The sequence below is a fragment of the Gekko japonicus genome, unplaced genomic scaffold (genome assembly GCF_001447785.1).
Source record: "Gekko japonicus isolate JY-2015 unplaced genomic scaffold, Gekko_japonicus_V1.1 scaffold452, whole genome shotgun sequence".
Lineage (NCBI taxonomy): Eukaryota > Metazoa > Chordata > Lepidosauria > Squamata > Gekkonidae > Gekko > Gekko japonicus.
In genome coordinates this window covers 1,029,672-1,051,949 of record NW_015167545.1, presented here as the reverse complement: position 1 = coordinate 1,051,949, position 22,278 = coordinate 1,029,672, and the positions used below count along the sequence as shown (strand labels likewise).

Here is a 22,278-nt window from a genome sequence, read left to right as displayed (position 1 = left end):
TCTAACTGACTTCTAGACGTGGAGCCGTTGGCCCACAGAGCCAAAAGCGGGGTGGGGGTGGGGGTTACCCTCTTTTCTTGTTTTATTGTTTGTCACCAACCATACTTGTTTATAATGTGTATTATATTGTTTCAAGCTGCTTCGGGCCTATTTTATGGAGAACAGGGCTAAGAATTTAAATACCGTTGAGTAGGGAAGAGAGGTATCCTTCCCCCAGCACCTCTGCAGGTGTAAAGTGGACATCAGCTGTGTACAGTTCTCCAGCCTAATTCTGTGGTCAGAATAAGGGCCAGTTCACACATCACATTTTGTGAGGTACACATATGACACTGTGAATAGGAGTGTTATGTTGTGGCACCTTAACGACTCACAAGATTGTATCCCAACATAAGCTTTTGTGGACAAGAGCACATGTCGACCGTGGCCCCTTTCACATTACCATTCTAAACTGGATGTTATTAGTTGTCGGTTCGATTTCGCGTAAAGCGATACAGGGATGGGGGGCTCGTACAGCAAATTTCCTTCCGGTAACGAGCCGTCTCTGAAGCGCTGTAGTCATTTCAAACGGTGCCACTTTTCCCTGCCCTTTTTTTGCCACACGATCTTCCTCAGACATTTTTTAATGTTTTAAGTTGAACGCTATAGCGCTAAACCAAGATAGCACTTCAGTGCTTCAGTGGCACCATTGAGACGCCTTGACTTCATTGACTCAATGGCGTCAATGGACTCAGGGCATCTCAAGTGCTATATTGATACAGTGAGATCGCGGCTGTTGTTACCTGGAAACAAGAGGAATGAAGTAGATTGGTCAGTGGGTGCTCAGGGCATCAGGTGTACACTGCTAACCTAAGAAGGTGCCTGTAGCAAACATCCTGTTGTTCCCCCGCATGCCTGCAGCCCATCCATGCCCAGACACGATTGGCTGGTTAAGTGACTTGTTGCCAAGTGGATTGCAGGTATCTATCTCAGGGAGGCAAACTTCTTCTCTTTGTGGGTAAGACCCCAAGTTATAACCTTCCACAGTGTTAAAGGTTGTGATCCAATCTTATTAGTCTTTAAGGTGTCGCTACCAGACTCCTGTTTATTTTCAGTGCAGTAGACGCCATCCCTCTGGAATTAATATGAAACTGGATCAACCTGAAAGCATTCTGGGGTGCAGCTGAGCCCCGGCACCGTTGCCCTCCACTCTCGCCAACACCCTGTCCCTTGGGTCAAGGAGAATACTTTTTCTTGTTGTCGTCCCCCCCCCCCCCCAAGGATTTGCTGGGGTGTTTTTTCCCCTCTCCCCTGGGCAGGAAATTCAGCTGCAGGAAGTGCGGAGCGATAATGCCCAGTTGTCTGAGGAGAACGCTGTGCTTCATAGGCAAGTGGAATGGACAGAGAAGGTAATCGGTGGTTTCTCATATCTCCACCACCACCACATCCATCATCACAGCATGAAATGAGCCGTGTAAAAACCTTACGCTGAAAAAGAAATGCCAGCCCTTTGCCACATTTGGTGTGACTGAAAGCCACATTTCGGCCGAGAAAAGCTGGATTTCTGCAGTCTGTGTTTTTAAAAAAAGATACAAGGGGTTTGATTGGGAAGAGGGAAGGCTTGGGGGTCTGGAATGCCCCTTTACAGAATGCCCAGGATATTGTGGAATGGTCCCAAGCTAGGATTAGAAGGCGTGTGATATCTGTCTGGATGGGAGACGTGCTGAGGACCCACCATGGTTGCCCCCTTCTGGGATATTAATAATGCATCCGTAAACTAAATTATGAATCCCTGTTTATGGAGTAGATGTGCCCAGGCATATTGGAATGGAGCCAAGGCTAAACGGAGGGCCAAACTAGATGGGATTTTTTCTTTTTTAATGAGTTGGGTCTGAAACGGCTACTTCCATCTTGGTGCAGCCACGCCAGCATGCGGGATGGGCGGGGTATAAATATAATAAATAAATAAGTAAATGTGCACTCCAAAGAGTAGCACTCCCCCCCCCCCAGTGCCTTTTTGGCTCTGGAAAAGCAGCATGGGGGAAGGCTGGAACCCAAGCTGCAGTGGAAACAAGAAAACCGCCTCATATCATCTCCATAGCTTGGGAGGCACCAAACTGGGATCCTGGGAGGGCCGGGGTGTGAATCCCCATTTCTGTTTTGGAGGCTCCCTGGGTGACTTTGGGCCCATCATAAACTCTTGGCTTTGTCTACCTTGCAGGGTTGCTGTTGTGAGAGAGTGGAGGAGGGGAGTGGAGATGTCCTTTTTTGCATTTTGTGTGTGTATGTGTGTGCCCGTGCCTTGAAGTCATGGTGACTTCTGGCGACTCCTACTGGGGCATGGAGGACGTTTAGAGAAGTGGCTTGACAGCCTGCCTCTGACCCTCCCGGCCGTGGTATTCCCTGGAGGTCTCCCATCCAAAGACTTGCCGGGGTCGGCCTTGCTTAGCTTCCGAGATATGACAAGATCGGGCTTGCCTGGGCTATCCAGCTTGGGGCGGGAGAACAATGTTCTAAGCCGTCCTCCTGAGTCCCAACCGGGCAGGCAGGTGGGACTTAAATAAAGGCCAATAAATAAATGAATACAAACCGTGAGCTTCTCTCCTTGCGCAGATTGAGTCTGAAAATGCTGACCTGAGGCTGCGGGTGGCCGTGGTGACGGAGGAACGGGATTCAGCTCTCCAGAAATCTCAGGAGCTCCAAAACAGGCTGGAGAGTCTTGGGCAGGCGTTGAAGGTCAGTGGAATCCCAAGCAGCTGGAGGGGGAAGGGACGTGGTGGCCGGATTCGTAGACTGTGGCACAAAAACCCTGGTCGCAGCAGCCTTTCACATTAGGGGAAACAGCAACCTTAGTTACGTCGACCGTAGATAACAGTGTGGGTGCAACACACAATAATTCGGATCTGCATTGTGAAAATGGCCCTCCTCCTTTTGCAAGTAGCAGTGTGTTCCTGTGTATGTTGACTCAGAGGTAAACACCATTGCACTTAATAGGCTTCCCTCCCAGGCAGATCTGGATAGGAGTGAGTTCCAAACATGTGGGGCCAGCATATGGGAAGGAAGAAGGATCTGTGCAAATCCAGATTTTAGATGTCCTGAACGATTCACTTAAACTAAGGAGTTTATAAAAACTTGGAAATAGTTTGAGAGTGCTGGTGGTGGGTATGATGTGTGGATTTATTCCTGTTGCCCCATTGGTCTCCTGTCGTAAAGAGGTTTTGCGCATTTCTGTACAGTTTCAAAAACCTGCAAACCACGTTTCACCAAAGGCAGAGGCTGTGGCTCAGTGGTAGAGCATGTGCTTGGCATGCAGAAGGTCCCAAGTTCAATCCCCGGCATCTCCAGCTGAAAGGATCTGGCTTTAGGTGATGTGAAAAACCTCCACCTGAGGTCTTGGAGGGCTGCTGCCAGTCAGAGGAGACCGTACTGACCTTGATGGGCCAGTGGCCCGATTTCAGTATACGGCAGCTTCATATATTCAAAGGTGACCACATGACAAAGGAGTTTTCATGTATTTGTGTGTGTGTGTGTGTGTGACCCACAGGAAGCAAATCTACTCTCTGATCCCTTTTGTTTCTTCTAAACATGGTGGCATGTCAGCCAGCCTTTTATAAAAGGTATGTCGCATATGAACACACGTGGAGCTGCCTTATCCTGAATCTGCTATGTAAACAGGGGACACGGCTATAAGTAGTAAACCTAAACACAATAAAATCATGTAATAAATAAATAAATACACTCCTGTTATTACAAAGTCTGTAAATGTGCTTTAACCTAAATATACCAACGATAGACATATAGTGAAATACCTATACAGCTATATATATATAACCAGAACGTCAAAATGCAGTCTCTAAGATGTCCATTCCAGACATTTGAAAAATACATGAATATCTGACATAGGAATAAAAAGGTAAAGGTAAAGGTTCCCTTGCTCGAAAGCCAGTCGAATCCGACTCTACGGTTGCGGTGCTCATCTCCGTTTCAAAGCCGAAGAGCCAGCGCTGTCCAAAGACGTTTCCGTGGTCATGTGGCTGGCATGACTAAACACCAGGGCGCACGGAACGCTGTTACCTTCCCACCGAAGTGGTCCCTATTTATCTACTTGCAACTTCTCGCTTTCAAACTGCTAGGTTGGCAGGAGCTGGAACTAGAGACGGGAGCTCACTCCGTCATGCGGCACCCGGGTCTCGAACTGCTGAACTACTGACCTTCCACAGCCTGCAGTTCAGCGTCTTAACCACTTGAGACATAGGAATACTTTCCAAATAATTATCCTGCTGTGTGAGAACGTTCACTTCCTCCTAACCTGGTGAGGCTGATGAAGCTTGTAGCAAGTAAGGATCCACAGCCAACGAGCTATTGATAAAAGTCGTTTCAAGACTCTCTTTCTCAAGAGCTAATGGTCCTTTTACAAATGAAGTCCCATGTATAACTGTATAACAAGCTACATACAGTGCTCATCATTGTAATGTTACAAGGACACTTAATTCGAATTAATCCTTGTTTGGGTTTATACTGAATCAGACTGTCGGTCCATCAAGATCAGTATTGTCTGCTCAGACTGGCAGCAGCTCTCCAGGGTCTCAGGTTGAGGTCTTTCACATTATCTGCTACAGAGCTCTTCTTACAGGAGCTACTGTAAGCTCTTGGAGGATTGGCTACATTAGGGATGGGTCGCTTAATATGCAAATGAGTACCTGCTACAAAAAGAGCCCTACGTGACCTTTATAACTGGAGAGCCCAGGGATTGAACCTGGGACCTTCTGCATACAAAGCAGGTGCTCTTCCACTGTGCCACAGCCTCTCCCCTGTTCCTTTCCTCACTGGCCGAAAGCCCCAAACGTCCAATGGAATCAGCACACAGACCTCCTCATTCTCCAGATTGCAGGGACTAGACAAACTCTGTAGGGTGAGCTCTGGGAGAGCTCTGTATGGTACCCTGTTTCTCACAGCTAAGCAAGGGAGGGCCTAGATTTCCTGGGCGCAAGTCCCCATGGTGTGGTTGGGTCTGTGGCTTCTTTATTTCTCCAGCACATGAGAGATGTCGCAGAACGAAGGCAGCACCTGGAGCTGGAGCACGAGAAGGCCCTGCAGAACTTGCAGAAGAAGCAGGATGAAGTTCGACAACTCCAGCAGGTGAGAAAACCCGGCCAAGGGAATCCCTTCTGCTTCTAGGAGATTGTGGGCGCAAGTATGATTCTCCCATCACTTACTTGACTCTATGGTTGCCAGACCCAGCCTGGCAACCAGTGGGGAATTGGGGGGCAGCCTTCAGCAACACTGTGACATCTCTTCTGGGGAAACCTGCTTTTACCATAGAGTTTCTGGCCATTCCTAGAGAGGCATGATGTCACTTATGGGTTTTCCCCTGTAATGACCTCATACCACAGGACCAATGGCCCTTTTTAGTTTTATTTTTCTCCGGACACCACTCAGTTGGGAAGTGGGGCAGGGAATTCCTTCCCCCCCATCTTGCAGTTGAAGGTGTGGAGCATGGGGCGCTGATGTGTAGCTTTTTGAGGTGAAGGGGGATGTTTTGCCTGCGGGGGTTTGCTGCAGCTCACTTTCCCAGGTGCACCTCAGTGCTAGATGGTGCAGTGCCTGACTGGCAAGCATGCCATCCAGGGGTCATTTTCTGAAGGAGCGCACTGGAGCGGAGCTCCGGCAGCAAAGAGCCCAGGGGGTGGGCACATGCAACAAGCCCCACCCCCTGCTCCCAGCAGCCCTCAGTCAGAGCAAGAAGCAGCCAAGTAAGTTGCAGAGCCCCCCCCCCGCCCCCCTGGTCCAAAACAGTCCAGTGGCACCTTTAAGACCAAGTTTTATTCAGGTACAAGCTCTCCCTCCTCTGCGAGGACAGATCTGCACGTCCCCCTCCCCCAATAGCTAGCAATCCAAAACAGTCCAGTGGAGCCTGAGCGGTGGGTGTTGCCTTCTGACACACTTCCGGTGATGTCAGGGGGTGTGGCATATGCAAATAAGTTGTGCTAATATGCTAATGAGCTCCTGCACTTCTTTTTCTATGGAATGACCCCTGCTGCCATCTACCTTCCTGTTTTGGGACTGAGCACAGATATAATCTTCTGACTACCCCGCCTTCTGCCATCTTACTGGCCATCATCCAGGGGTCCAGCTTGGGAGCCGCATGTGGCTCTTTCACACAGTCTAATTCAATGTTAATAAAACACAAGGTTGCATATTTGTCAATAAAAAGGCGTGTGTAATATTTGTTCATGTCTTGCGGCTCTCAAACATATGGCGTTTATTCTGTGTGGCTCTTACGTTTGGCCACCCCTGAGTAGACTACTGTCTTTCCCAGGTTGGGAGGTAGGGGGGTTTAAAAGGTTTAGGAATGCCTGTTTCATATAGTGTTTAGCACACAGCCAGGGCATCACACTGAGTGTTGAGCAACAGCAGCAGGATCCTAACCTCTGTTTGCTCTTGGATCCAGGCCCAGGCTGAAGCGCGGAAGGAGCATGAAGGAGCAGTGCAGCTCTTAGAGGTAAGGAGAGGAGGGAAGCAAGAGGGTCAGCCATGAAACTGGGCAGAAAGGGTGTAAAACCCCTCATCTTCCTTGAACTTGCAATGCTGACATGAGCAGGCCTCATCTTTCTAGGCAAATCCCCAACTTGGGGTGAAGGCTTTTGAGTTGTGCTAACTCTAGAGGTATGCTGTGTACCATGGAATCTGGACCATAAAGCCCAGGTAGTTTGAAAGGTCCTTTATCCCCCAAGGCATATTGCATATTCCAGCACCTTCCCTGCATTTTCAGACTTCATTAAAGTTAAGTCTGTAGTCCCTTTTACATCTGAGGACCTTGGGGGAAATCTGCAGGTTGTCCTCTACCTAATCAGCTGCTAATTCTGATCCTGCCCTCCATTATTCTGACTAGTAATTAGAAAGGCACTGGGATGGTCACGACTGAAATAATAATACAATACCAAGAAGTAAAATAAAAGCAAGTGAAGCCAATAAAAAGAGAGCAGTTAAAAACATGGCAGGGCATAAAAGCAGGATTAAAAATTATATTGCTAAAACAGTTCTCTGTCTCGGAGCAGACCATAAAACAGCTTGCAAAGATCTTTTTTTAACCCTTTGTTGCAAGACGGGGTAATAGGAAGTGTTTGGGCCCAGTGCCTAAAAGAAAGTGAGGTAGTCAGTGGATGTGCTTCAAGGGGGGGGGGACATTTCAAAGGAGATCTGGTGTTTCTAGATTTGGTACAAGAAGAGATGTGGCGCAAGAAGTCCTTCTGGCTCCTCAGAGTCAAACCAGATGAAACGTTGAAAGATCTGTGATTGTCTGTGTGGTTTTGTCCCTTGCGAATGGCAGTTGGGGAACACGAATCAGATTAGGGTGATTATTACAGTGCTGGAAAATGAACTGGCCATTGGAACATATTCCCTTCAAGGAAAGGCTAAAGATTTCGCGGCTTTAATTTCGAGAGAAGACAACTGGGAGGTAGGGGGACATGTTAGAGGTTTATAGTAGCACACGTGGAGTGGAGAAAGTGGATAGAGAGAGAACTTTTTCTCCCATAACACTGGATCTCAAGGGCACCCAACAAAGTTGGGTGGGACGGGAAAAAAGAAGCCTTTCTTCACTCGTCAAATAATTAAACTGTGGGATTCACAGGGGATCTAGTAGCACCAATTTGCCTGTCTTTGACAGGGAAAACCAATGGAGGGTGAGTCCATCAATGGCTATTAGCCACAGTGATGAAATGAAATTTCCATGTTGTGAATATCAGTGCTGGGGAAAGGCAACTCTTGGCCTCAGCACTCTGCTTATTGGCCTCCTGCGGGCATCTGTTTGGCTGCTACGGGAGTGGGATGCTGGAGTAGACCAGTCATTAATCTGATCCAGCCCTGGCTGCCCGCCCTTGGGTTCTTACATCCTTCAGCAGCTGTTACAGAGTCCTCCCTTGGAGGAATTGTCAGGATTTGGGGATAAAGAAAATGCTTTTTTGTGGTTGACAATATTTCTCTGCTTGATTTTTTTATTGTTTCCAACAGAGTACCTTGGATTGCATGCAGGTATTGCTGATTTTACCCTGGAGTGAACTTTTCCTTTCCCGCTTTCACCCAAATCCTGTCTGTAGAATTTGCCAGGATGGGATTTGGAACAGAGAAATGTCAAATGCCCAGAAATGTTAAGGGAACAGGGATGGGGGCAGGAAATAAAATACAGTAAGGGTTTCTTGCATTCTGGATTTCTCAGTTCCAGGGTTAACAGGGGCGTCAGTCCTGCAGAACAAGAGCAAGCTTTCAAGACAAACAGGTCTGTTCTTCAAGTGAAATGTTAAAGAAGCAACAAAGCAAAATGCTTTACTGCTACACAGTTTCCTCTTTCTGAACATTGTTCAGGTATACACAAATAGAAGTTAAAAACTCCAGTTAAAATATAGAAAATTTAACATAAAACTAGATAAAATTATATCAAAAAGAGAAAAATAGATTATAAAATACATAACATAGCATCACAAGTGACCATTTTTAAATTTTAAACCAAGGAATTGAAGAGGAACAAGAGCTGTATAATAGACCTCCTGAAGGAAACTAAGTCAAGGCTCAAAGGGGCAGGACTGAAATTTACTGCACACTTTAATTGCCTGAGCACAAAATCTAGCAGTTAGCTTAGTAATAACTGAAATTATTCAAAATTCAGATACCCCCAGTATTTAACACATTGTTTCAATTTAGAGATAATGATATATGAAACAAACAGATTTTGCACAGATTTTTTTTAAAAAAAGCCTTGTGTGTTGAGAAATCGATATGCAGTTACGGGAACAAGCAAATTAAGAACAGGAGAAGAGCCACACTGGATCTTTCTTTTTAATGTGTCATTTTATGTCATGCTGGTTGGCTGGCTGGTGTGAGCTACTTATACTGCTTTATCATAAATTCTTTGCCTTGGCCAGGCAGCTCTGGTCTGGGATGTTTTACTTGCTCTTGCTCTAGAACAAAGTTTGAGTCCAGTGGCACCTTTAAGACCAACAAAGTTTTATTCAAGTGCAAGCACACGTCTTCAGATACAGTAAAACATAATTTCCTCAACCATTACATATAGAAAGGGGGGGAGTTTAGTTGCCCGGAAGGGCCAATTAGAGTCAAGACAGAGACAAAAACAAAATTGGAAATTACCAGTCCATACATATTGGTGGAGGGTGAGCAGTAAAATATCATACAGCATAATGAAGATGTTCAACAGATACATGGATCAAACAGGAATAACTTTTATATGGTAACCATTTGTTTGGATTCGGTTCTGGGGCAAAAACAGTGGAGGAAATAAATATGTCAATTGGCGATTGACATATCCTTAATTGCAGAATGCTGAGAGTAATTGTGGTGTGCTGCTTATTTGGGGGGGGACTGTTTTCACTTTAAAATTATACTCTGTGTTTGTAAACTGGGTGGTTTCTGCTGCCACCAGGAATTTTAAGAAATTCCAAATCTTCTCTCTTTTTCTGCTGCTGGTAATGTGACCCAGGGTCTGGGCTTTCAGAGGTCTATGTGGCCCTGAGGAAGGATTGAACTGAATTCTGGGTTAAACTTTAACAAAATTTGATTTATTGATTAAGGAACAAAAATAAGTTGCTGGTTAACCGTAACTGTTTTGGGGGAAAGGAACTGGTAAATAAACTGGCAAGGTATCACACAATCTTTTTGACACTAAAAATCCACACTCACACATAGGCAGCCACACTGGCTAAGCTCTTTGTATTATTGACTCTCTTTCATAACTTTAGAGTCTCACAGACCTTTCTCATAGCTCCTTCACACTTAAACTTTTAAAGACGTATATACTGAACTCTTTAAGTTTCCACACAGAACTCTGTCATCTCACTCACTGACTGACTCACTAACATAACTGACTAACTCCCACTGACTTCAAGACACACACACACACCCCAGTCACTTCAAAACTCATCCCACACTCTCAGTCATCCTCCAATGACAGCACACTTGTCTCCCTCAATCACTCTACTCTTCTAGCACTGCACTCCAACCAAACATTTAAAGACACATACACTAAAACAAGGAATCATTACAGTAATTAATTGAGATTAATTAATCCTCTCAAGCTCATCTGCAGCATCTTCTTCTTTGAAGTGGGACAATTGGCTGTGCAGATTTATCTCCCCTGTCCCTAGACCAGAGAAATACATTCCAGTTTCTACTATTCATTACATTACATTCTACTAATCTATTATTTCAAATAAGAGATAAAATAAAATGGCCTTCTTGGGATTGATGAAAATTCAGATGTAAGGACTGAATGAGGTTAGCATACGTAATGAGATAAGAAACGAATATCTTTGTTAAGTCCTGGGGATTCCATTGTTCTGAGTGTTGTAATAACCAAGTTGCAAGTTATTACAACACTCAGAACAAGGGAATCCCAAAGGACTTAACAGGGATATTGGTTTCTTAACTCACTACATAGGCTAACCTCATTCAGCCCTTACATCTGTATTCTCACCAATTTCCAGAAGGGCCATTTTATTTTGTTGGTCTTAAAGGTGCCACTGGACTCCAACTTTGTTCTACTCCTTCAGACCAACATGGCTACCCACCTGGATTGCTCTTGCTCTGTGTGGCATGTGCCAATGAAGATGGTGTCTGTTCCTTTAAAAGGGTGACTAAAGTGTTACCTGAACACTCTGTGTGGGAGGACGTATGACGTCATGATAGCTGTCAGTTTGCTCTTCCTCTTTCCCAGGACTTGACATTAATAGTTTGTGTGCTGTCTTGTATGTGCGCTCTGTTGAACATTAAAACCTCACAAGATCTACACTCACTGTTTGGGAAAGTGGGTTCTTTGTCCTATCACTGGTTTTATGGGTAACTGTCACCTGGCTTTTCCCATCCCGGTCTCTGTCCTTGCACAATTCTTTCACATTCTTCCAGGCTTGCAAAATTTCACTCTGCTCGTGTGCACATCTGCCAGTTCAGTCTTCCAGAGAAATCTCTTTACGACTTGAAAAGAGGCTTCTTTCAGAGGTGTCTCTCCCCTGCCCCTCCTTCAGTTTCAGAGATGTCCCACTGCACCCTCCTTGGGGTTAGCAGATTTTGGCCCTGGTGTGGGCATGTCCCTCTTTTGCTGATCCCTAGTATATATCCTTTAAATAGGATGCAGCGTGTAAATCACATGGCTCACGGCAGCCAGTGAAATATAGTGTTTAGAGTGTTATACTTAGGGGAAACCTGGGTTCATATCCCCACCTTGCCATGAATCTCATGGTGTTGGATAAGTCACTCTCTTAGCCTAGCCTACCTCACAGGGGTGTAAAGGGGAAGAGAGGAGAATGAGCTGTGTTGCCCTGAAGTTCTTGGAAGACAGGAGGGAAAACAATGCAATACAGAGTCAAGGAAAGCCATAAAAATTAATGAGACTTGAGGCTTCCCAGTGGTGGTGGTGGTGGTGGTGTGTGAGACCTCCGGACATCACCTTGGGCTGTGCATTTGAATGCGAGAACCTTCGGGTCCCTCTTCCGAACGTGTGATCCAAGACCCACCTTTCCATGTTGCTTATCTCCTCCTCCTGCCGGACTCCTCAGGACCGTGTGAAAGAGCTGGAGGATCAGTGCCGGAGCCACACAGAACAGTTTAACTTCCTCTCTCAAGAGCTCCGGCGTTTTCAGCTGCAAACTGGGAAAAGCGGCCGTCGCTCGACCTCTCCCTCGGTGGCTTCTGAGGTCCCCTTCACTGCCAGCCCGGCGTCTCCACAGCTCCCAGATGGCCGCAGAGAGAGAGGTGAGAGAGCAAAGTGGTAGCGTCGCCGGTGCACAGCGATGCTAATGCGTGGCCGCATTGACGGCACGTGTCCTCCATCGTGGCCTCCCCTACCCTCCATGTCGCATCGCCTCTTTTTTTTTGTTTGCTGATGGGATTCCGAATCAAACTGGAAACCGAGAGATCGCGACGGTTCCCATCCAAGCCCTAGCCTGAACTTTAGCACAGTCTCTCACCGGTTGAAGCAATCAGTAGGTGCGGACGCTGGCTCCTTCTGCCTTAGGAACTGAGTATGTAAAGTGCCACCGGATGGCAGCCCAATTATGGCGGCCCCACAGGATTTTCAAAGCAAGAGACAATCAGAGGTGGGTTTGCCACTGTCTGTGTAGCAACCCTGGACTTCTTTGGTGTAGTGGTTTGGTGTAGTGGTTAAGTGCGTGGACTCTAATCTGGGAGAACCGGGTTTGATTCCCCACTCCTCCACTTGCAGCTGCTGGTGTGACCTTGGGTCAGTCACAAGCTCTGGCACAGCTGTCCTTGAAAAAGAGCAGTTTGTGTCAGAGTTCTCTCAGCCCCACCCACCTCACAGGGTGTCTGTTGGGGGGAGGGGAAGGGAAAGGAGTTTGTAAGCCGCTCTGAGACTCCAAGTGAAGGGCGGGGTATAAATCCAATCTCTTCTTCTTCTTCTTCTTCTTCTTCTTCTTCTTCTTCTTCTTCTTCTTCTTCTTCTTCTTCTTCTTCTTCTTCTTCTTCTTCTGTGGTCTCCCATCCAGGTACCAACCGGGGCCGACCCTGCTTAGCTTCTGAGATCTGGTGAGACTGGGCTAGCCCGGGCCCCCCACCTCAGGGACCTTATGAATTATGCCTCCATTCGATCATTGTTTTCTGGCCTACTGCAAACACAAGCAGTCCCCCTCCGCTTATGGGGTGGAGTGGAGTCCCTTGAGGCTCTGCTTTGACTTTCCTTGGCGTAATTCAAATAGTCCAGGAGGAGGAGGAGGAGGAGGCAAGGATTAAAAATTCGCTTATCTTCCCAAATGATGGATAGCTGCTTTTTAGCAGCATTTCAAGCCTGTTGCTTATGGCCCCTGCCAGTTTGGTGTAGTGGTTAAGTGCGCAGACTCTAATCTGGGAGAACCGGGTTTGATTCCCCACTCCTCCACTTGCACCTGGCTGGATGACCTTGGGCAAGCCGTAGTTCTGATAAGAGCTGTTCTTGAAAAAAAGCAGTTTCTGTCAGAGTTCTCTCGGCCCCGCCTACCTCGCAGGGTGTCTGTTGTGGGGAGGGGAAGGGAAAGGAGTTTGTAAGCCGCTCTGGGACACCTTTGGGTAGTGAAGGGCGGGGTATAAATCCAATCTCTTCTTCTTCTTCTTCTGCCCTGAGGGGAGGGCTGGCTTGGGAGAGCAATTTTGCGGTTCTGTCCTTCAATTAAAGCCAACTTTGAGTGCTCTTGGCGATTCCCACCCTTTCGCTTGGCCTTTCTGCCCAGAGTAATGCCCGGCCTTTGGTTTCAGATCCAGAGATTGTCCCTGTGGCTCCACAGTGCAGCAGGAAGGGTCACAAGGAAGGGTCAGAGGAATTCTCTCCTTTGGCACCTCGACATGCCGATCCTTTGGTACCCGCAGTCTCCAGAAGTCCGGACTCGACCACCCCTCCCGTTGCCTCAAAGAAGTTGGTCAGGAAGCCCGATCCCCAGTCCAGCTCCTCGAAATCGGAGTCCGTGCACAACAGTTCCAAATCCTGCGCCACCCCCGAGGTTAGTTGTGGGTGCAGAGAGGGAGTTCCAGCTTTTTGTGGTTGTTGGTGGGATTTTCGCATTTGTGTGTGTGTGTGTGTGTGTGTGTAAGTCATGGTGACCTCTGGCGACACCTACTGGGGCATGGAGGACGTTCAGAGAAGTGGCTTGATAGCCTGCCTCTGCTTCCCGACCACCAGAGGTCTCCCTTCCCTTGAGAGCCAGTTTGGTGTAGTGGTTAAGTGTGCGGACTCTAATCTGGGAGAACCGGGTTTGAGTCCCCACTCCTCCACTTGCACCAGGCTGGATGGCCTTGGGCAAGCCATAGTTCTAACAAGAGCTGTCCTTGAATGGGCAGTTCTTGAAAGAGCTCTCTCAGCCCCACCCACCTCACAGGGTGTCTGTTGTTGGGAGGGGAAGGGACAGGAGTTTGTAAGCCGCTCTGAGACTCCGAGTGAAGGGCGGGGTATAAATCCAATCTCTTCTCTTCGTCGTCTTCTTCTGCTTGCCAGGGTTGGCTCTGCTTAGCTTCCGAGATCTGACGAGATCGGGCTTGCCTGGGCTATCCAGGTCCGGGCAAAGGGGAGTTCCAGCTTTTAAGAGCATTATTGGCATTCCAGGGCCTTCAGCCATACGCAGAGTGCTTTTGCCTTGAGGGGAGCAAATACGTCTGTGGTGGTAGAAGGTGCCATCAGGTCACAGCTAAGTTTCGGCAATCCGCAGCTTTTTCAAGGCAAGAGGCAAACAGAGGTGGGTTTGCCATTGTTGGCCTCTGCGTAGCAACCCTGGGCTTCCTCGGTGGCCTGCCTTCCGAGTACTCACCAGGCCTGCCCTTGCTTAGCTTCTGAGATCTGGAGAGATCAGGCTAGCTGGGCTGTCCAAGTCAGGGCAAATGTCCACATCACTTAATAATATTTTTAAAGATAGGGCAGCTTACCTGAGGCATGCCAAGATCGCCGGGATAAGAGCTGACTCTGCGTTTGACGTGGCCTGGGCCACCCAGAGAAAGGGATGTATGGGTACTAGTGGCACAAGACGTGCACAGAGGGCTTTCTGCTCGCCAGGGAAACCAGCTTCTCTTTTGAAAAACAGCGGATCGAAGGGCCCGAGTCCACGGTACGGCCGCCGCTTGTCGAGTCAGGGGTGGATGACTGGACTCACAGTCAGAATACATTGGTGAGAACTCGCCTTAAGTGGCACCGCTTCGCTTGGTGCTGCCAGGGAGCGCTGCGAGGGGTGAAGGAGCTTCCTGTTTCCCTCCCCATCCCGCTTTCGCCAGCAAAAAGGGGCGGGTGCCTGTTTTCTCTGGCTCCGCATGCCCTAGGAAGGACACGCGGATCCAGAGACAAGGGACAAAAAGCTCCCCCGCTCGCCACCTTACAGCAGTCCTCCGAGGACTCAGGGGGTCTTCCCACCAGCCCCTGCTCTGGTGGGCTACTACATGTTCAGTTTTCCCAGGAAGGGAGCAAAAAGTGGCTGCCTGGGGCTGTTTGAGGTTGGGAAAAATGCCGGGGGGGGGGGGGAGGCTTGAGCCTCCTTTCCCCAGTTCCTGATCTGAACTGAGATTTGTGCACCTGGCAGGGGTCATTTCCTGCAGGAGCGGACAGTAGCGGAGCTCCGGCCGTAAAGAGCCCAGGGGGTGGGCACATGCAACAAGCTCCACCCCCTGCTCCTTCTCTCCCTCTTTCTTTCCATTTCCCTCCTTCTTTCCTTCTATTTCTTTCCTTTTTCTTTCTTTCTTTTCCTCCTTTTTTCTTCTTTTCCCCCTCCTTCTCTCCTTCTTTCCTTCTTTCCCTCCTTCTTTCCTTCTCTCTCTCTCTCTCTCTCTCTCTCTCTCTCTCTCTGCACAGATCTGTGTGACGGCAGATCTGTGCGTCCCCCACCCTCAGCTAGCAATCCAAAGCAGTCCAGTGGCACCTTTAAGACCAAGTTTTATTCAGGTACAAGCTCTCCCTCCTCTGCGAGGGCAGATCTGCATGTCCGTCCCCCCCCCATAGTTAGCAATCCACAACAGTCCAGTGGAGCCTGAGCGGTGGCTGTTGCCTTCTGACACACTTCCGGTGATGTCAGGGGGTGTGGCACATGCAAATGAGTTATGTGAATGAGTTATGCTAATGAGCTCCTGCACCTCTTTTTCTACGAGATGACCCCTGGTCACCTGGCAATAAATTTCTTATGCAACTCCCAGAACTCTTCTGTCTGGAGGACACCCGGCCGGGGACTCTGGGGCTTTGTAACGCCTGAGCCATGGCCCCCTCCCCTGCCTTGGCCAGTGTCGGACCCTTTTGCTGCACCGAGCTCGATATTGCTGCTCTGAGCCACAGCTCTTCCCCCCCACAAGTGGCTGGTCTCCACCTTTCTGTTCCGAAAACTGGCCAGGAGAAGGAAACTGCTGCTAGGCAGAGCAGAAGCTCCAGAGCGAGACAAGAGCGAGCATCCGCCTTAGCCCAAGACTGAGATCCTGTTGCCTCCTCTTGTGAATCAGTTGCCCACTTTTGGCTGAGCCCTTCGGTCTTTCCTCCCCATGCCCTCCTTCAATTTCTGCTGCCTTTCCTTAGTTGGACACGGCCAGCGAGATGGAAGAGCTGGACATCGATAGCGTCTCGCTGATTCCGGAGCTGGAGCACCAGAGTCCAGTGAAGCTCCATGTCTTTCTAGTGCGATACAGGTACAGTAGTCAGGGCCTCATTGGGGCTCATAGACTTTTGTCTTCCCTGTCTCTTGGGGCTGCCATATTGGAGAAGAGCATGTGGTTGCTCCAAATAATTGGCAAGGCTTTGCTTCCCTCCAGGACTTCCTCCATCTCCCCATTCAGGTCTGGGAAGGGATGTTTCTCCCAGGTGGTATTGGCTAGTGACTGTGTAGTAGTTGTCTTTCCCCCACAACATGTGACTTGGCATGTGAAGCTGCCTTGTCTGCGTCCACTTCCTGCTCACTGGTAGTTCTGCGGCCTGGGTTGGTCCAGATGCAAATGGCAGATGGGGGCTGCCCTTACATTCAGCAGGTGGACTTTAGACTGGTTGGCATTTTCACACCTCAGGCCTGATTAACTTGTAGTGTGTGGAGTGGTGACTCGCGCCTGCCCCTAAGACGTCTTAGATGTAATGCCACAGAGTAAATGTTCATGTCATAGCTACCCAACAGTACCACAGAGCATGAGGCTTTTCAAAGGACTCACTTTATAACTTTGACTTCCAGTCCTCAAGTATTGGGCAATGGAAAGGTGAAAAGCCAAGGAATGAGTGCAGCAGGGATGTGTGAACCACCCTTAATGATTCTGTCACACCGTACAGGTAGCTTTTCAGAGGCTGGGGGCTTTTCCAGGTGATATGAACCCCTTTCTCTCTGCTAGTATATCCATCGTTCGCTCCGTCTGCCTCCGGAGACCCAGCTAGCTCTGTTCCTACTTCTCTGATGATAACGGAGGCGCTGTTCTGTTCACTCAGTATGGCTTTACCCTGGGTGATAATCAACAATCCTGGTCAGACTAGAATGTGGGAGACCCAGGTTCGAATCTCCACTTGTGCTATGGAATCTCACTGGGGGACTTGGGACCAGTCACACACTCTCAGCCTAACCTACCTCACAGGGTTGTTGAGAGGATAAAATGGAGGAGAGGAGAAGGCTGTAAGCTGCTTTGGGTCCCTATTGGGGAGAAAGGCAGGTGGGAATGAATGAATTAAATAAATAAGGCGCTTTGCCTGGTATAAGAGCGTCTGCGACTCTTTGGTCTTTCGGTGTCAAATTGGCGGTTCTTGCCTCTGTCTTAGCTACAACCCTTTTGACGGTCCCAACGAGAACCCCGAGGCTGAGCTCCCACTGACGGCTGGCGAGTACATTTATATTTATGGAGAAATGGATGAAGACGGCTTCTTTGAAGGTGTGTGGGACCAAACGGGTCAGTTTAAGTTGCTACGGAGAGCCAGGGTGGTGCAGCGGTTAGAATGTTGAGCTATGATCTGGGAAATCCGGGTTCGAATCCATACTCTGCCAGGTGACCCTGGGCCAGTCGCAACACTCTCACCCTAACCTACCCCACAGGGTTGTTGTGAGGATAAAATGGGGAGGGAGAATGACGTAAGCCACTTTGGGTCCCCGTTTGTGAAGAAAGGCAGGGTAGAAATGAAGTACATAGATTAACAAACTGAAACAAAAACAGAGAGGACCCAATTTGGTTTCAGGAGGTCATGCAATGTTCCCTCTAAGGTGTGGAGTCTTGTGAGCAAAAATTCTACTTTGTGAGTTCCTGGCACTAAAGTTGTGAGTGAGTGATTTGGCTACGGCATAAATTAGTTTGCTATGGAGCCATCCTCCCTGAGCTAAGACAAAAATGTGTGAGCCGGAGGCTAAAAAACTGTGAGCTAGCTCACACTAACTCAGCTTAGAGGGAACACTGGTCATGGGTCAGAAGCGGAGCCTTGGAAACAGCTGGAAGCACCTGGTGCTTTTGATGACCAATTTGAGAAGGGGTGATGCCTGTGGAGATTCAGGACACACTATCATTTACTAGAAGGGGTTTTTTGATGCTACGTAGCAGGGGTCCTCAGTCTTTTCCAGCCCATGAGCACCTTTGGAGGCCTGAGAAGGCACAGTGGGCACAGCGACCACATGGCTGCGACACAGTGACTGCCACGGGAGGTGGAGCCAGCCACAAGACTGGCTGCCACAGCTGACCCTCAGTCACACAGTGAAGATCCTTGTGCTGTGGTGGCAGATGGTGCCAAAGCAACGTATTTAAAAATCTGCGGAGCCGATCAAAACTCCAGTGCTGAATGAGAAACCTTGCTGGACAAAATCCCTGCTTGGTCCTGCTCCCTTTCTAAAAACACTTGGCGGGCACCACATTGGGGACCCCTGCTGTGTAGAGTCAGACCCTTTCAGAGATCTGGATTTTTGTAGAAGTAGTTTTGGAAATCTAACTGAGGGCCTATTCATACATTACAAAGTCCATATGGCAGACACATGGACTTTTAGTCGTTGCGCTCTGAGAACTCTGTCCTGGCTAGGTAAAGGTTCCCTTGCTCGAAAGCCAGTCGAGTCCGACTCTAGGGTTGCGGTGCTCATCTCCGTTTCAAAGCCGAAGAGCCAGCGCTGTCCAAAGACATTTCTGTGGTCATGTGGCCGGCATGACTAACCACCAAGGCGCACCTTCCGCACTGAAGTGGTACCTATTTATCTACTTGCAATTTCTTGCTTTCGAACTGCTAGGTTGGCAGGAGCTGGAACTAGAGACGGGAGCTCACTCCATCATGCGGCACACTCGGGTCTTGAACTGCTGAACTACCGACCTTCCACAGCCTGCAGTTCAGCATCTTAACCACTTGAGCCACTGCAGCTCCAGGTTACCCACTTCTTTATGTGTGCTGGCACTTATATAAACAAATGTGGCTGCTCCCATCATATCCGATTTGGCTCATGGAGGGTCACAGCTGGTTTGATGAAAGGCAATCCTTTGCCAACACAGGGCAGAGGAAACAAAGGTTGATTCCAGTGGCACCTTTAAGACCAACAAAGTTTTATTCAAAGTGTAAGCTTTTGTGTCCAACCACACTTCTTCAGACAAATTGGAATAATAACTCCTCAAGAGCTACTTACAGGAAAAAAATGGGGGTGGGGGGCAGCTGTTAGGAGGGGCCACTCAGAGCCAAGATGCAGACGCAGAGCTGAAATTGGATCAGGTGGCCAGTAAGATCAATGGTTAAGACGCAGTGGTTAAGTCGCTGAACTGCAGGCTGTGGAAGGTCAGTAGTTCAGCAGTTCGAGACCCGGGTTGCCGCATGACGGAGTGAGGTCCCGTCTCTATTTCCAGCTCCTGCCAACCTAGCAGTTCGAAAGCAAGAAATTGCAAGTAGATAAATAGGTACTACTTTGGTGGGAAGGTAACAGCGTTCCATGCGCCTTGGTGTTTAGTCATGACCACGGAAACGTCTTCGGACACCGCTGGCTCTTCGGCTTTGAAACGGAGATGAGCACCGCAACCCTAGAGTCGGATTTGACTGGCTTTCGAGCAAGGGAACCTTTACCTTTAAGATCAATGGATAGCAGCAAATTAGCACGTAAATGCAGGAGTTAACAAAGAGATGTGAGAGTGAAGCTAGAGTCCAGCAGTACCCCCAGGGGGAACGGATACATTTTGGAGTTTCACCAGATTCAGGTGGAAGGTGAAAGCAGCCAACAGGTTTGCAGGTGACATTTACATAGCTGATAATGAGCTGTTTTAAGGAGATGGAAATATTTTGTGTTGTCTTGAAGTTAAACGACGGTTCTTTTGCAGATGTTTTGTAACCTGATGGTTGGAGGAGGAGGGAGAGTAGTTTGTCCTGAAAGCCCAGGTCAGGGGGGTCTCCAACATGGTGCCCATGGGCACCATGGTGCCCCCCACACACACCTTTCCTGGCGACTGCCAAGTACTTTTAGAAAGTGGACAGGGTCAAATTGTGCTTTCCCCACCAAGGCCATTGGAGATTTGGTTGGCTTTTAAAAATATTGCTTTAACAGCAGCTGCCGCCACATCATAAGGATCTTCACTGTGCAATTGAAGGGCAAGCTGTGGCAGCCATTTTGTCACTGGCTCTGCCTCCTGTGGCAGCCATTTTGTGGCTGTGCCCACCATAGGCTTGCCAAGTCCCCCCGGGGGGCGGGGAAAACCCCGCCCCAGAGGCCCGTTCTCCACCGCCGGCAGATCGGGCCCCGGGGGGAGCCCCACCCTGACGTGCGCGTCACCAGGAAGTGACGTTAGGACGCCGGGCACGCTGGGGGTGGGGCCATGACCATCGGAGGGAAAACTCTATGGTAGCCGCCTGGGAGTCCCCCGCTGCGGCTGAGAAACCACTTGGCAACCCTAGCCCACCATGTTGTGTCAGAATTCCAGCGGTGCCCTCAGGCTCAAAAAAGTTGGGGACCCCTGGCCTAAGTGTTTAAATAAATAAATTAAAATGCTCACAATCTTCTCTCGTGACCTTCAGGAGAGCTGATGGATGGCCGGAGAGGCCTGGTCCCTTCCAACTTTGTGGAACGCGTCTCAGACGAAGACCTGGTCACCTTCCTGCCTCAGGAGCTCAACGACCTGTCTCAAAGTTCCCCCCTCGAGCGAAGTTTCCTCAGCACAAGCATCAGCAGCGGGGAGAGAAGCAATTATTCGGCTGAGGAGCTCAGCGCCAGCACAGCGCCGTCCAGACTAGAAGGGGACCGGGAAGAGCTTGGCGATCCCACGGCAGTGCCTTACCCCAGGAAGGTGACGCTCATCAAACAGTTCGGCAGCTGCATCCTGGTTGGCTGGGAGCCTCCCCTTCTGCCCGCCGGCTGCCCAAATGTCCAAGGCTACAACGTCTACGTAGACACAGAGCTTTGGCAAAGCACGAAGGCCGGGTCCCCAACGAAAGCCATGCTGGAGAAGCTGGACTTGAAGTCAAAAGTCTACCGCATCTCGGTGCAAAGCGTCTCGGAGAAAGGGAGCTCAGATCAGCTGCGGTGCACGTTTCTGGTGGGGCACGGCGCCACCTGGGCCCCCGCGCAGCTCCAGATATGGAATCTCGCGGCCACCTCGGCAGAGATCTCCTGGCTGCCGAGCAACAGCAACTTCTTGCACGCCATATCCCTCAACGGGGAAGAGCGCGACACAACAAAGGCGGGGGTCTACTGGTACGCCTTCCGCAATTTGAACCCGAGCACTTCCTACGTTGCCAGGGTGGAGGTCCAGCTTCCGGGAGCTCTCTGGGAACTGACTCAAGAGAGGCAGGAACAGCCATTGTGGGCAGAGATCCACTTCGTAACGACTTCAGCGGGTGAGTCTCAGGAAGGAACAAAAGCAAGATGGGTAAATGGCCTTTGGTTTGGCGAGTAGGAATCACTTCTGGGAGTCCAGGCAGGGGAGTACTACAGAAAGTTATGTTAAGGCCGGGAATAGCTGACCTCACACAGAACTAGATTTCTCTCCGAACGTTCCTGGATACTGCACTGTCATCAGCAAACCCCTTGCATATGACTGCTGCAGCCAATGATGTACTTTGCCTAGATCTTCACAAAAGACACGAGACTGCTGTTGAAATCTGCATCTCCCATGTCAGATTCTCCCCCACCCATATAATGCATCTTGTCACATGTCATGTGGTGTTTTTACATTTGTTTGTGGGTTGGGGGGGGGGGGGGGGCTGTCATTGGCAACCAGTAATGTGGAGTGAGGTTTGTGGGATAGGGACTGTAATGGCACCATGGGGGCAGATTCCATTGGACATCGCAGAGGGGAAGGGGGAACCAGGTGCAGGGTTGCGGAACGATTATACATGGATTATACTGTTTAGTGCATTGCCAACCAGTTTAGTGGGCTATTTTTGGGCAGGAACGCACAGGAACGGAGTTCCGGCTGGCTCCTGAGTTGGCCACGCCCAGCAGGAACTCATTAGGATAATAGGCCACACCCAACAGCAGAAATTCATTAGGATTGGCTACATTAGGGGTGTGTGGCCTAACATGCAAAGGAGTTCCTGCTACAAAAAAAGCCCTGGGTTTTGACAACAAACAAGGTAAACAGAATAACAAGCAAAAGGTGGGTGTGGCTGGATAACCACACTTCTGGTAACATGGGGGTGCAGCCTAATGTGGTAATGAGCTGTGCTGTCAGAGGTGTGGCCCAGTATGCTAATGAGTTCCTGCTATTGGGTGTGGCCTATTATGCTAATGAGTTCCTGCTGGGCTTTTTCTACAAAAAGAGCCCTGGTATGCCCATAATTAGGTGAGGGCAGGTAAGGCTAGCAATGTACCTCTGGACCTAGAGCAGGGGCCCCTGGGGGAATGGCTGGGGAAGGTAGCTGTGAATTTCCTGTATAGT

General features: G+C 49.2%; 1 protein-coding gene across 1 annotated transcript in view; it reads left to right on the top strand.

Moving 5' to 3' along the window:
* LOC107112487 (peripheral-type benzodiazepine receptor-associated protein 1-like) overlaps positions 1-22,278 on the top strand; it is an 86,434-nt gene that overhangs the window by 22,611 nt on the left and 41,545 nt on the right. The window contains 10 exon segments of the mRNA XM_015413631.1: positions 1,296-1,385; positions 2,590-2,712; positions 5,011-5,115; positions 6,428-6,478; positions 7,990-8,010; positions 11,541-11,736; positions 13,231-13,472; positions 16,010-16,119; positions 17,222-17,331; positions 20,417-21,235. Coding sequence (XP_015269117.1) covers positions 1,296-1,385; positions 2,590-2,712; positions 5,011-5,115; positions 6,428-6,478; positions 7,990-8,010; positions 11,541-11,736; positions 13,231-13,472; positions 16,010-16,119; positions 17,222-17,331; positions 20,417-21,235 — 1,867 coding nt within the window.